Raw genomic sequence first — 13400 nt, 5'->3', positions numbered from 1 at the left:
TTCAATTTTTACTGTCATAAATCACGATTCAACATCACATTGGTAAGGATGCTGAAGCTGTTAGGATTTAAATGGATACCACTTGCCTATTTCATTTTCCTGAATGCCTTAGTTCTTATTCCACTATTTTCTAATCAAATGCTCTAACCTTGTGAAAATGCTAGCTCTTCCATGTTCATTCATTACTTTGTTTTATAGGAGGCCAAATTCTAATCATGATGTTTGGCAATTTGTATCATCATTTTCTTTCATTTCCTAACTGTCTGCTCAATTGGTTGTTTTTAACTTGATGTACATTATTGATGTACTTTAAACTGAATATATGCTTTTAGAGTACCGGATTGGTTCTTAACATTTTAAAATTTCGAATGTATCTCTAGCATATGCATATGCTAATATGGATTTAGCATCTTAATATTGTTTTTTTTTTCTTCTTGTGGCATTGGTCCTGTCTTTCTCCTGCTTGAAAGGAATCGGATCCATCCCCATTCAACCAGAAAAATGCAGAACTTAATTATAAGTTTCTCATCAGGGAGACGAGCTTTCTTTCCCGAATCTGCTGATAGTGTTCCGGATGAGAGTTCTTGTGTGCAACGAGATGGTGGAACTGGTTCTCAATTAAGCATACCTTCTGAAACCTTACCCAAAGCTGATGAGGACATATTGCATTGTCAAAATGTGGCCAAATGCTCTAATCTATCACTTGATGATCCTCTTTGTTCAGTTGTTCCATGTAGCATTCCTTCAGAACTAACCAATTCCAAACCTGAGAGTCAGGATATTGATAATGATATAAATGTTCCCGCCATTCCTGAATTTGAAGTTGACAATTTTCAGAGGACCTCAGATCATAATGTTGTATTAGGAAATAGATATGAGCAAATAATGTCTTCACCAGACGGCGAAGATAGGGTTCAACAAACGCCTCAGACGTTGACTAGTGTTGCTCAGAACAGTCGGAAACAGTTAAGTCCTTAAGACTTATAGCATGGTTGGCCCCAATCAATCTCTTATCCAAAAATGCAACCAGACACTACTGCCAACTAATCAGCGGACGGGTGTTGCTGCACTTTCAGATGAAAGGAGTTCTAAGGTCTCCCTGCATCCAAGTTCACAGATGGAAGCAAAATTGTGCAAAATCATGAACTCTTTGATAATCGCCGGTCAAATATAGAAATGGGAAGTGAGAAGAGAATCGATGACTTAAGGAAGCAAATAAGATTTCCATTCCAGTGGAATCATCAGAAGAGAGGGCATCAACTTCCATTCTAAATGGTAGGATACAGCACTCCTTGCTGGATCCGGAGGTTGTTGGGAATGATATCAATGTAGAGAAACATCCAACAAGCATGTAACTCCGAAGTCTTCTGTTCAGAATCAACAGAACAAACACCTTAATGAGTTACAAGCTGAGTGCAATGAATTCCGTGATGGATATGTCGGAGTCAAAAAGCAAGTACGTTTTTCAGAGGCAGAGGAGCGGCTTCATCCGAAAAGGACTCTCTCGAAGTTGGAATCTTCATATGAAAAAAGTAAATCTTTTTTATATTGACTGTGTGATGTATCTTTATGTTCTACAAAATGGGTATGTGGGAAATTACTTGATTTTGTGCTCCAAAAATGTAGGTTCGTCTGTCAGAGCGAAAAGAAGAAAAACTTCCAAGCCATTGACAAATTTTGTGCCTCATATGAAACATTCTCTAACAAATTATTGCAGAAAGGTAAGGACGAAATATATATTTCAAGGCACTGAATTCCTGCTCACTGGATTATCTAGTCAGAAGGAAAGAGACATGGAAGCACTTATAAGAAATTCTGGTGGGGTGGTCCTATCTGACATTCCGTCTCCTCCAATTTCGAGGAGAAAGAGAAGTTCTTCATTCTCTCGCCTACAACTTCCTGTGTGTCTTTGCATGAGAAGGTTTGTTTTCAATCATCAATAATGTTTTGTTTTTTTCTCCCTTAATATTTTATTTCGAAACTGGTTGGCGGTCGCTCCACAATCATCAATAATGTTATGTCCCATAATCCCAAAGATTATTCCCAAATTCTCTTGTAGGGCTGGACATAATTTTGTGTCTTGTTCTGAAACGTAAGAAAATTTCCGATAAGAAAAGGTAGAATTGTTCATAGTATTCTATCTTTATAAAATTTTTTTCTTAACTCACTGTGTTTACAACAGCTTATGTCTGAACTACCCTCTTATGTCGTTTCATCATAGTTGTTGTGATCTTGTAATGTCGTTTTGTTATGTTTTCGTGCTCTGTGACCTTGTAATACTTTCAGCTATTCCCTTGCATCAAACCCATTGCAACAGGCTTGAAATCATAGATAGGAACAAGAATGAAAATATTTTAAAAGGACCTAAGTAGCAACAGTGAACAGTGCCAAATAATTGTTGCGTTTTGCCCCCTCTACTATGTAATGTTTTCCCTTTTATTTGTCTCAGCTGCAAACCGCCAAATTCTTGTATGGATGTGCTGTCGGAGCCTCAATACTAAAAGTTGATTGGCTCACTGATTGTATTGCTGCTGGAACTATTGTACAACCTGGGAAGTAAGCTATGTTCTCCCCTAGTTCTGCTTTTGAAATCTGCGCCCTATTCTTTTTCCTTTTCTTTTGTCTTTTGAGTTTTTTTTTTTGGGTTGGGGGGACTATTGGTTACTTAATCTCATTGTAAAAGCTATATTCTTCCTTGACTTTGACAGCTTAGATTTTGATTTTTGTGACTGAAATATTCCTAATACTAGAAGATTCTCACATTTGTAAATTTTGATGGAAGTGAAATAGAATTAGAGGAATGGAAGTCCTTTCCTTCCCTTATCAAGTTTGGCATTTTTTCCCAATTTAAGATGTGAGGCATGCTTTCACTAAATAGGAATAATGTGAAGTTGACCTGAAATGACAGAAATAATGTGATTCACAAAAGAATTCTAAAGTTTCCATGGACAAAAGAAAGATTCATAGGCCCAACTGCAGCTCCTGGTGGACAACAGTACTCCAACTCTACCTATCGAGTAGAATGTGATTGATGTGTTTGGATTTTTAAGGTTAAAACTCAAGAATGAAATTGTGGTTCGAAGGAGAAACAGTTCTTTCATGCCACGTGCCGAGTTATCTTTTCCTTTTCATTGAATTTGGTTGACAAAATTATCCCAGTCAATGGACACGTTTGATCTGATGTAATCTCCTATCTTAATGATGCATGCTCTTAATGATATCCAATTCATTGCTTTTGATTCATCCGTGTTAGATACATGATTCTTCAAAATCGGAGTGACATGAAGTTAACCGTAACAAGAAGGCCAGTTCGTGATAGTAACCAAAAGCCAATTTTTGAGAGAGCAGGGTTCATGCTACATGGCAAGCATAATTTCTGCACCAAATTGGCAAGTGTTATCAAGGTAATGGTCTTTTTCTTCCATTCATGGGCTTAGAGGACTTGAATAACTTGACAATACTGCGATTTTTGCCTTGGCCATCGTGGTCTATTTTCTGTAGAACTATAATATACTCAACCATCTGCTCTTTTATTGTTAATTTAATCTTTTCAGTAATCTTGTTATTTTAGCATTCTTTTGTTAAAGTATATGTCATGTCCAGCGCCTTAGCATGGAGAAGGGGTTATAATTAAATTCAATACGGAACCATCAACTTCAATTTCGGTTTCTTTCTGCTATCATTCAAGCTCTGGATGGCTCATTTCTGAAATTTAGATGCTTAATGATAACTGATATCCGATTAATACCTCTGGAATCATAATAAATTCCTTGAATTATTCTAGCTGCTGAGATACACAAACAGTAATTGCAATATTTTTTTTCTTTACCAACAATAATTGCAATATCAATACCATAATGTCCATCTTGTAGTTGACTATTTTATAACTCGAGACTGCAATTTATTACCTGCACGCCGTCTATATTTTGTTTCGTGTTAAAATGCCACCAGGTCCATCTTCTAGTTAGCTAGCGGTACAAAAATGTCCACCCATGACTTTCTTGCATATTAATTAATACCTACTCTCACTTAAAAAAAAAAAAATCTGTTCTTTTGTTGCCCAGCATGGAGGTGGACAGGTATTCAAAACCCTTCACTGGTTAGTTAGGAGCATTGATGAAGGAAGGATTTCTGTGGGAGCTATTATTGCAGAAAATAAACCTTCTATATCACGTCACTTGAAATACTGTGCCTCGGAGAAGGGCATTCCTATTATGGTAAGAAACTAAGAATATCATTTAGTTTTTAGGATCTCTTTAATACTGACTAGGAATTATATAGTTTTCAGTCCCCAGCAGGAGTGATGTTATGTGGGAGATTAGAGGAGTAATAATCACTCTTAAATCATAAATCAATGGTCAAGAATAATGCATAATTGTCACAAATTTGTAATAAACATCTTTAGTTTTTCCATTAATGGATTTTGCGTTAATATTGACCAGGGATTTGTGATCTTATGGTGATTAACTGATTAATTCTTCCATTCACCTTTTGCATAAGACTGCGTCTCTCACTTGATAAGGCTTTATATATAAAAGGACAGGTCAATTGGAATTGGCGTAAAATTTAACATTTTTATACTCCTCACTATTTTATCATTGGAGGTGATTTTCATTGATCCAACCGTTGAATTAGAAGAAATTGTCATGTTGATCTCGCATGCAAAAAAATTTTATGAAAAAATGAATAACCATAAGTGATCAAATAGTTGATAGTCTGAAGAAGTTTATTATGCATTAATTTCTGTTATCAGTGCCAAACAAATATATATTAGAATAACGTAAATTTATGTAACGAATAATCATTAGTAATGCATGTATGGATATTTATATGCAGATATGCATGTGAACTTTATCTCGATTTCCTTTGCAGCCTTTTAGTTGGATCATTAAGAGCTTGTATTCAGCGGAGCTACTTCCTTTCACAGAAGAAAATCGTCCACTTCCATTGCCAATTGCTAATGTACTAGAAGTTCCAGATTCTTTGGATATGAGTGAAGAAATATAGTAGTGCTTCTGCAGCAGCAATTTACTAGGTAATTTTTTTTTCCCATGATGACTTTGGTAAAAACCATGATTTGGGCCATACAAACTTTACATTTTACTATCTGCTTTTCTTTTTAAATTTTGTGGCAGATTTTTCAGATATGAAATTAGTGGTGATTGTTGAGTACACTTCAAAGCGGTATGTTGATCTCCTCTCTTCTCCTACAATTGCAGGTTTAACTTAAGTTATCATATATTCAAAACTTACTCCTTACCAAGTTGTTAAATAGAGAGAAAATCTAACTGTATATATGGGTCTCTGGTATCATTTTTACAAAACCAATCGTATTCCCTCTAAGCCAACTAGAACCTGTGACATATTGGAGAAACCAGTATCCTCACACCAAGGTGACACTTGAAGGTCCAACTGGCGCAACGTTTTCTCTTTTACACACCATGAAGCAAAGTGATGCAACATGGTTCTAAAACAGTGTTAGTGGTTGTAGCCAACCTCCAAGCAGCCGACAATTTCTGGAGCTACACCAAACTTTGATAATTTATTTGTCTTTTAATTTCTTTTTATTAGTTGCATCGATCACAACTCACTTGTCACTTTCAAATTCCAATAGCTTCTTATCTACTTAAAGAAGCGAGAATTTGCCAATTAGGTCTCGGAAATGTCTCTGAACTCACTACTCCATAGATTTTTCTGATTTTAAACTCAGGGAAGTAGCCTAATCCAATTTATCTTTCACTGATGTCTTCCCTGTTCATTTTACGTCTTTAATAAGAATTTTCATGAAGCAAGATAGTCAAGGAACACTATAATGGCTGACCCCTTTCTGACATTACTATTTAAATAAAAAATTAAACCAATGAGAATATGGATTTTAAATTAGTTTGACCCAAACTGGTCTGCAGCTTCTACTTAAGCAAATGTTGGTTGCTTTAGTTGATACTAATTATTACAAGATAATAACAGAGAGACACCATCAACAGGTGTTGGTTTTAGCAGAAGAGACTATAGCTCTTGGACATCCAGCTCAGCTCAAATCTGGAAAAAGTCGGGTTGCAATATGGTTTAAAATACCAGATGCTTTGTCACCAAGAGGGGCAAAAGCCAAGAAGAAGATGCATCCAAGCAGGATCCTCATCCTTTACAAGTCAAACTGAAGCCTCATCATGTCACTTCACATTTTTATCCATGAGGTATTTACCCCATGTTGTTCCCGTCAAGATCCAAGATTAATCTATGGAAGGAATCTTCGTCAAGTTCATAAACTTTTCTGCTTCCAGACACTTAAAAGGACTGCCATTCCTTCCTCAAATGCTCTGGATTCACAACCTAAAAAAGTTCTGCTCTGTTAATTTTTAGCAAGCAATAAGAAAACCTGGCAGTCCGTCAAATCCAAACCAAGAAGGTATGAATCCAAAGATTTCTTGCATCATCATTTGGAATTAGACCTGCATGGTAATCTTGAACAGTTCCACCTACCCTACCCCTTTTATTGGCTGAAAAATATTTTTGGCGGCCATATGGCTTGCGAATCTACCTTATAATGATCTTTGATTTGATGACTATAAGCTCCTTAATATATCATCCTTTTGCAGTAAAAAAAAAAAAAAATTAACTGGAGAGTCAGTGGATAGCAGATGGATTCTCAGTCCAGTGAATGGTTGATCCTGCAATTTTGGTCTCCTCATCAGAGCCTTTTTTACGGTTGGTCTTACAATTTCTCATCCAGCTTAAGTTTGATTTCTTTTAGGAGCATCATGAATTAAAATATTATACGCATCAAATCAAAATAATAACAAGCCTTATCATATTAGATGAAGTTAATCATATAGATTGCATGATGTTATTGTGCTCTATTAACAAGCTGTTGAGTGTATTATTAATCAAAAAATCTCATTCAACAGCTTTCTTAATTTTTTTTTTGGGTCTTCTGTCTCTTTTTACAAAACTTAATATTATTTATTTAATCATGTAACAATTTTCAAATTGTCCAAGAGCTACATTAAAAAAAGGTGCTTCTTATTCAGTGTTCATTATTATGGAGGCTTGTTTTTTAAACCATTTTTCACGAGTCAATATAATGACAGCTGTGAAGAAGAAAGATTTATTTGACATTGTTCGTTTTATGATATTGGATGATTTTAAGAAAAATTATAAAAATATATGCTTGCACAAAAAAAATTTGTTGGCCACAGAATCATATATTAATGTGATTCATCATTTCACGCATCCAATTTTTTTTTTTTTGGCTAACTTCAATCAGTTGCACTAAAATATCATGCCCAAGATTTTATAAATTTTTTTAATGTCAAATGTGATAATCTATCCGCTGAATGAATCATCAATACCAATAATATATATTATAGCTAGTGGCACGCATTTTACACACACATACATATGCATCTATGTACACATTGTAAAATCCATTGGTTGGAATAAAAAAAAATAAGTTGATAAAATAACTTTTAATGCGCGCATGGACTAATAAATTATAGAATAAAATGTTAATTTAATGTTAGGGATAAATACGTTACATTTTAAGTTTTTTAAGGGTTAAACTGTTATGATATAATTTAAGAGGGTAGGTGTTCCTCAGAGAATTGTTAAAAAAAATGAAACTTTTTTACTTTGCCTTTCTTTACAATTAATAATCATAATAATTTCTTTTTCAAGAATTCAAACAATCATAAATAAATAAGGAGTATAATTAGGAAAAAAATTAATTACTCTAACTTTATATTAAAGGCAAAAAAGAAGAAGAAGCTTTAAAAATTTATCCTATAAGTTATACAAAGGAATAGGGTAGAGTTAGAATTTTTTATTAGGGGGCCAAAGTGACAATATATATGATAATTGAAAAAATTTAAATATATATATCACACATTATATAAATATTTCAACATATATATTTATATTTAATCTTATAAATATATAACAAAAATAAACATATACCTTCATTTTTAAGTTTTACTCATCAATTTTTTTATGATATAAAAATTATTAATTATCATGTTTATAATAAATTTTTTAAAAATTTCTTTTTCAATATAAGTTATAATTAAATTAATGAAAATTTCACCTTCCATACAAGCATTGAATTATTTATATGTATAATTGGGATCTAAGTAATGTTCAATTTAAAAAATTCTATTAGTCTTATTTGCTTATTAGAAAGAAATGAAATTGAATGGATTAAAAAAATAAAGATAAAAAATAAGATGATCAAAAGGAATAAGTGAGTATATTCATAAATGTAAGGGGTAATTTAATTTATGAGGTTGGGAGTCATGATTCATGAGATTTTAAAAGATGTGATGATTCTTACATTTGTATTATATATTATTGAGTTTGATCATATTTATCATGGAAGGAAGGGTGATTTAATTTATTTTTGTTTTAATTTTTTCAATCTATTTCATTCCATTTCATTTTAATAACCAAATGGAACCTTACTTGTTTACTAAATTTACTATTTAATTCTTTCAATTAGTAATCATGATAAACAAATATATCAACATAGTAATTTTGTTTAATTATCACAAAATCTTTATGTCAATTATATATTTTTATTGCTGACAAAATTTTTTAGAATACTTTTTATAATTTCTTTCATTAAATATTAAATGAAACTAAAATCTGATGACATCAATGTTTTAATAGTATATGATAACTGTATTTTTAAGCTATTAAAACAGTTGTACTACATATGCATAAAAGACTGCATATAAAATTACAATGAAAATTTTATTTAGTGTCTTTAGCCTCTTATCATACACCAATTTAAAGGAACCAAAGATATATAATTCCCATATTTTATTTTAAAAAAATAAAAAATTAAGAGATTCATGACTTGTGCCCGTCTCAACCTTGTAAAGGGTAGAATATATATTAGGGAGAATGACAAAGAGATCTCAAAAGATTCAATTAATTTAACTTAGATTTCAGTACTAACTTTCAGGAATTTATAAATTTAGCTTTCAATTTTATAATTTTATTGTGCTGTTTACAATTTGTGTTTCAAATTTTAGAAGGAAAAATAAATTTATTTATTCTTCAACCATATTAAAATTTTAAAAATAAATTATAAATTCATCATAATAAAATTATAAAATTAAAAATCAAACTTATAAACTTTTAAAAATTAATATTTAAAATTTAAGTTAAATTAATTAATTTTTTTTAGGACCTTTTTTCTCGTCCTCCCTGTGTGTTCGCCAAAGTGTCCTTCTTGTTGACAGAGTGGAGTACGAAGCTGCCCTTGTGCTTTATGAAATGTCGTCTACATGTTTTTGCGGGTAGAGCAGACTAGCAGCGTTCATGGCTGCGTGCATGGTGTGCTCAACGACACATCGTCCACTATTTTCTTTTTTTTTTAGACCAATAACGTTTAAGGGTGTTCAAAATTAATATAAATCAATGACACCAAACCAAACTAAATTAAACCGACACGAATGATCAAAATTGATTATAAATAAAATTTAGTTTGATTTTTCTTTTAACAAAATCAATTGATTTAACTCGGTTTAAGTTTTTATTTTTTAAAATTTGAATCAAATCGAACTAAATCTTGTTATGTTTATTTTTATAAATTTTTCTATCTTTTTTCTCTTTCCTAAATTTGGTTATTTATAAATTGATGGTTAAAAATATATTTATTATTTTAAATAGTGTTATAATTTTTATGATATTTTTTTAAGAATACTTATCTATAATTAGTTAACTATTGTCTACAATTAGAAAAATGCAATTATATATATTTGATAATAAAAGGTTATTGTTAATAGTATTTTTTTGCAAATTATAGTAGCCAAATTTGTTTTATATTTTTCTGCAAAAATTACGCTCAAATGTCATCATATATACATAATAAGCAAACTTTGATCAAATGTCAATGAATTAAAATTATATAATTCAAAAGAAACCTACAGTTTCATCAATTTTTAATAATTTATGATTTGAAGACGTTTATATATGATTACTTTATTGTTAATATTTTCATGCTATTAAAAATATTTATAGGAAAATAAAAAAAAATGTTATGAACTATCAAGTGATTATATAAATGCACTCTACAAAAAAAAAATGATACACTCATACTAAGTGTTATAAAAAATGAAAAAAATTAAATAAATATATTAAAGCTTGATACATATCTTGATCAACCTGAACCAAATTGAAAAGAAAACAAAACCAAACCAATTTTTTCAAAAATTGATTAAGTTTCAATCATAAGCAAATTAATTAGTTTGGTTTGGTTCAGTTTTTACCTAAAATTAAACCAAACCAAATCCTTGAACACTCCTGATCACATCCAAATGTAACAATCACTTGGGTTTTAAACCTAGATTTTTTTTTCTAATTATAAAATCTCAATTTCTTGTCATTTTTAATATGATTAATTAAAAATTAAAATATATTTTTATTTTTTAACTTTAAACAAGGTTTTATTTTGATTTCATAATTTTACGAAAGTTTTTTCAATCTTGTAACCATAACATTGTTAGTTTTATCCATAAAAATTTTTTACGCTAAACTTTTAAATATTAATAAAATATTTTTAAATATTAACATATTAAATTTAATTTTTTTAAAAAATCAATAATTAGTATAAAAATAATCATTTAAAACTAACAGTCAGGGACGGATCTAGAAATCAATATATGGGGGCCAAAAATGAAAGATTACAAGAAAGTGGGGTTAAAATTAATTTTCACATGCGTTACAAGTAAAAACATATACCTTTTGTATCTGGCCTTGTTAACATTGTTAGAGTTAAAGAATTAAAAAAAATACTTTATAATATTAAAAGATTAAAATGAAATTTTATATAAAATTAAATGATCAAAGATACACTTTAACTTAATTAGGGAAAGCAGTACTTTTTTTTTTTTTATAAATAGCTAAGTTGACTAATTTTTTTTAATTTGTGTAAATTAATCACCTGAATTATTAGAAGAAGTTTTTTTTTGGGAGAATGACATGTAAGGACCATATAAATAATTAATCATTATAAAGGACCATAATTTTTTTTAAAAAAAGAAATAAATGGATAAAATACTCTTATATAGTTGATACATAGCTTAAATGCAAATCACGTAAAAATTAGTTGTACATATGGGAAGATCAGTTGTAAAGAAGTTATAAATTTTGAAAGTTTTGCAAATTTTCAAAAGTTAGAATTTCAATCATAAGTAATGCAAAATTAGTTGTAAATGAATTTTAAATTAAACTTTTAAAATTTTCACAATGTACAATATTTTATTTATAACAGAGCTTTCAATTTGCATAAAAATCAAACTTTTAGGATTTATAAATTTTTCACAATTCATAACTTATTGTCAAACGATCTCTCTGAATTTGCAATTGAACTCTCTGAATTTGCAACTCATCTTCTACCATTTGCAACCAAGTGGATCATGTATGACATTTTCATTCCTTTTTTTTTTTGAAAAATGATTAACTTCATTTTTCTTTGGGGCTTTTTTTTTTTTTGGGGGGGGGGGGGACCCAAATGCAACGGCCGCTTTTGCTTAGTGTAGCACTCAAACATGCCTTACGAGGATCTGACAGTGAAAATTTTTGTCTTTTTGGTGGACGACACAAATCTAATCCACAATTGGATCCATGAAAGGTACACATCCCCCTCCTCCACGTAAATTAGATGGGACCCATCTATCAAGTTTAAACATATAAGTATCAAAAATTAGACCCATCACGTCACTAATTCAAAAGTTAAAGGTTAAAATCATAATCAAATCAATCATAAATATTATATTTTATTAAATTAATTAAGATATTTGTTGAATAGTTTAACAGTTTAATTGGGAGAGTTGACCTAAATTTTTATATATAATGACCCTCTGCGTAGAAGCTTTTTAAGTAAATCATATGTGTTTGAAAGCTAACTACTATTAAAATCTGGATCAAGTCGAGTTTAGATGAAAATTTTACCACCAAACACTACTCCCAATACTCAAATTTAAGATCTTTGGTTGAGCCAATATAACCCCTTACCAAGTGATTGCTGATCACCTCTGTAGAATATAATTTTATGTTATGAACGCAACACCCAGTACAATACAAGTCTTTTCATTTAATTTCATTGTCTCCAAAGAATTTTCTAGTTTTAAAATAATAGTTGTTGAGTGCGTGTAGTAGACAACTAGATATTATATAATTATCGATCTTTCGTTTGACAAAATAGGATTTCTTTTATCTGAATGCGTCTCAAACTTATCCATAATCCTAGTGCCGGATTCTCACGACTCTATCTATTGTTTTTTGACCTTCGAGAGTGTGTTGGGTATTAAAATCTCATTTTAAAAGGAAAAAATGGCTACAAGAGACGGTGAAGTGAGTGGGTTTAAATTGGGTAAAAAAAATAATTAGGTGACATTTAATTTATTCAGATAAACAATGATTTACTTTAAAGATATTTTATTTAGATCAAGAGGTGGTTGATTCAACTAGCTGAGAGAGTTAAATCAGTTTATCCTAAAATTTTAAATTTAAATCTTAAAATATACAGTTACTTTAATTACACTTCCACTAGCGGCGTTTTGATTAGTGTGAATGAGAAGTAGTAATACATTATAGTTCCTAGGATACCAAGCCAATGGAATAAAAAAAATTTTACTTAGATCAATACATACATAAATATAGTAACTAATGAGAAAATTTATTAAATACATAAAACTTCATGAAAAATAAAGGCTAACTCAAGTAGTGAACGTGTGAAGCATTAATCTAGTTCATCATTACTGTAATGAGCACTGAAATTCAAGAAGTAAAAAGAAATATTGTTTGGTAATTACAAAATTTAGGATTTGTTTGGCAACCTATTATAAAAATAATTTTCTGTTCTTTAGAATAAAAGAATAACAAAAATTTGTTTGATAATATGTTTTCAAAAAGTATTTTTAAAAAAATTAAAAATCAAATATTGTTTTGGATAATAAAAAAATAAAAATATCTTTTAAATATTTTTGGATTAATGTTCTAATAAACAAGAAAGAATGTAAAAAATACTTGTTCTTGTTATTTTTTTCTTAAAATATATTTTATAAAATACCAACTTTTAAAACAATAAAGTAAAAATAATTTTAAAAAAGCCATTATTCTCAACTGGTAATTTTTTTTTTTTCCAAGAAGAAGTGGCGGCGTAGCTACTCGGATTACTTGTCTTATTTATCCACCATAAAGTTTTATATTTTGCTGTGACTCATTGTTTTTATTTTCCTGTAAAAAAAACAATTTGCAAAAGTGGATAAGAGACTTGTCAAAAGTCATATATAGAAGTGTGACGTCACACCAACATGTAGGCCAATGGACAGCACAGCATCGTCCTTCTTTGCATGTTCTCAACGTGTTCCATGAACTCTTCTTCCACCTACGACCAC

At 30.3% G+C, this 13400-nt stretch overlaps 1 protein-coding gene across 1 annotated transcript; it reads left to right on the top strand.

The window, feature by feature from the left end:
* Nucleotides 1-2237: 2237 nt before the first annotated feature.
* Nucleotides 2238-6406, top strand: LOC129295020 (uncharacterized). Its single transcript, XM_054933503.1, has 7 exons — nucleotides 2238-2273; nucleotides 2450-2556; nucleotides 3254-3404; nucleotides 4065-4217; nucleotides 4873-5035; nucleotides 5136-5184; nucleotides 5985-6406. Exons 1-5 carry the CDS (start codon nucleotides 2238-2240, stop codon nucleotides 5005-5007), a joined length of 582 nt encoding a protein of 193 aa, XP_054789478.1. The 3' UTR covers nucleotides 5008-5035; nucleotides 5136-5184; nucleotides 5985-6406.
* The last annotated feature ends 6994 nt before the right edge of the window (nucleotides 6407-13400 follow it).

Source organism: Prosopis cineraria, unplaced genomic scaffold, assembly GCF_029017545.1.
Source record: "Prosopis cineraria cultivar Desert tree isolate PC_DT_omini unplaced genomic scaffold, ASM2901754v1 PC34, whole genome shotgun sequence".
Taxonomy (NCBI): domain Eukaryota; kingdom Viridiplantae; phylum Streptophyta; class Magnoliopsida; order Fabales; family Fabaceae; genus Prosopis; species Prosopis cineraria.
Note: the sequence above shows the minus strand (reverse complement) of the source record. Positions and strands in the feature narration are given on the sequence as shown.

Excerpts from the sequence above, each read along its gene's own strand:
- LOC129295020 (XM_054933503.1), top strand. The coding sequence starts at position 2,238 with ATGTCGTTTTGTTATGTTTTCGTGCTCTGTGACCTT. Across the intron at positions 2,274-2,449 it reads TTTTCGTGCTCTGTGACCTT|CTGCAAACCGCCAAATTCTT; the intron begins GTAATACTTTCA and ends TATTTGTCTCAG. Across the intron at positions 4,218-4,872 it reads AGAAGGGCATTCCTATTATG|CCTTTTAGTTGGATCATTAA; the intron begins GTAAGAAACTAA and ends TTTCCTTTGCAG.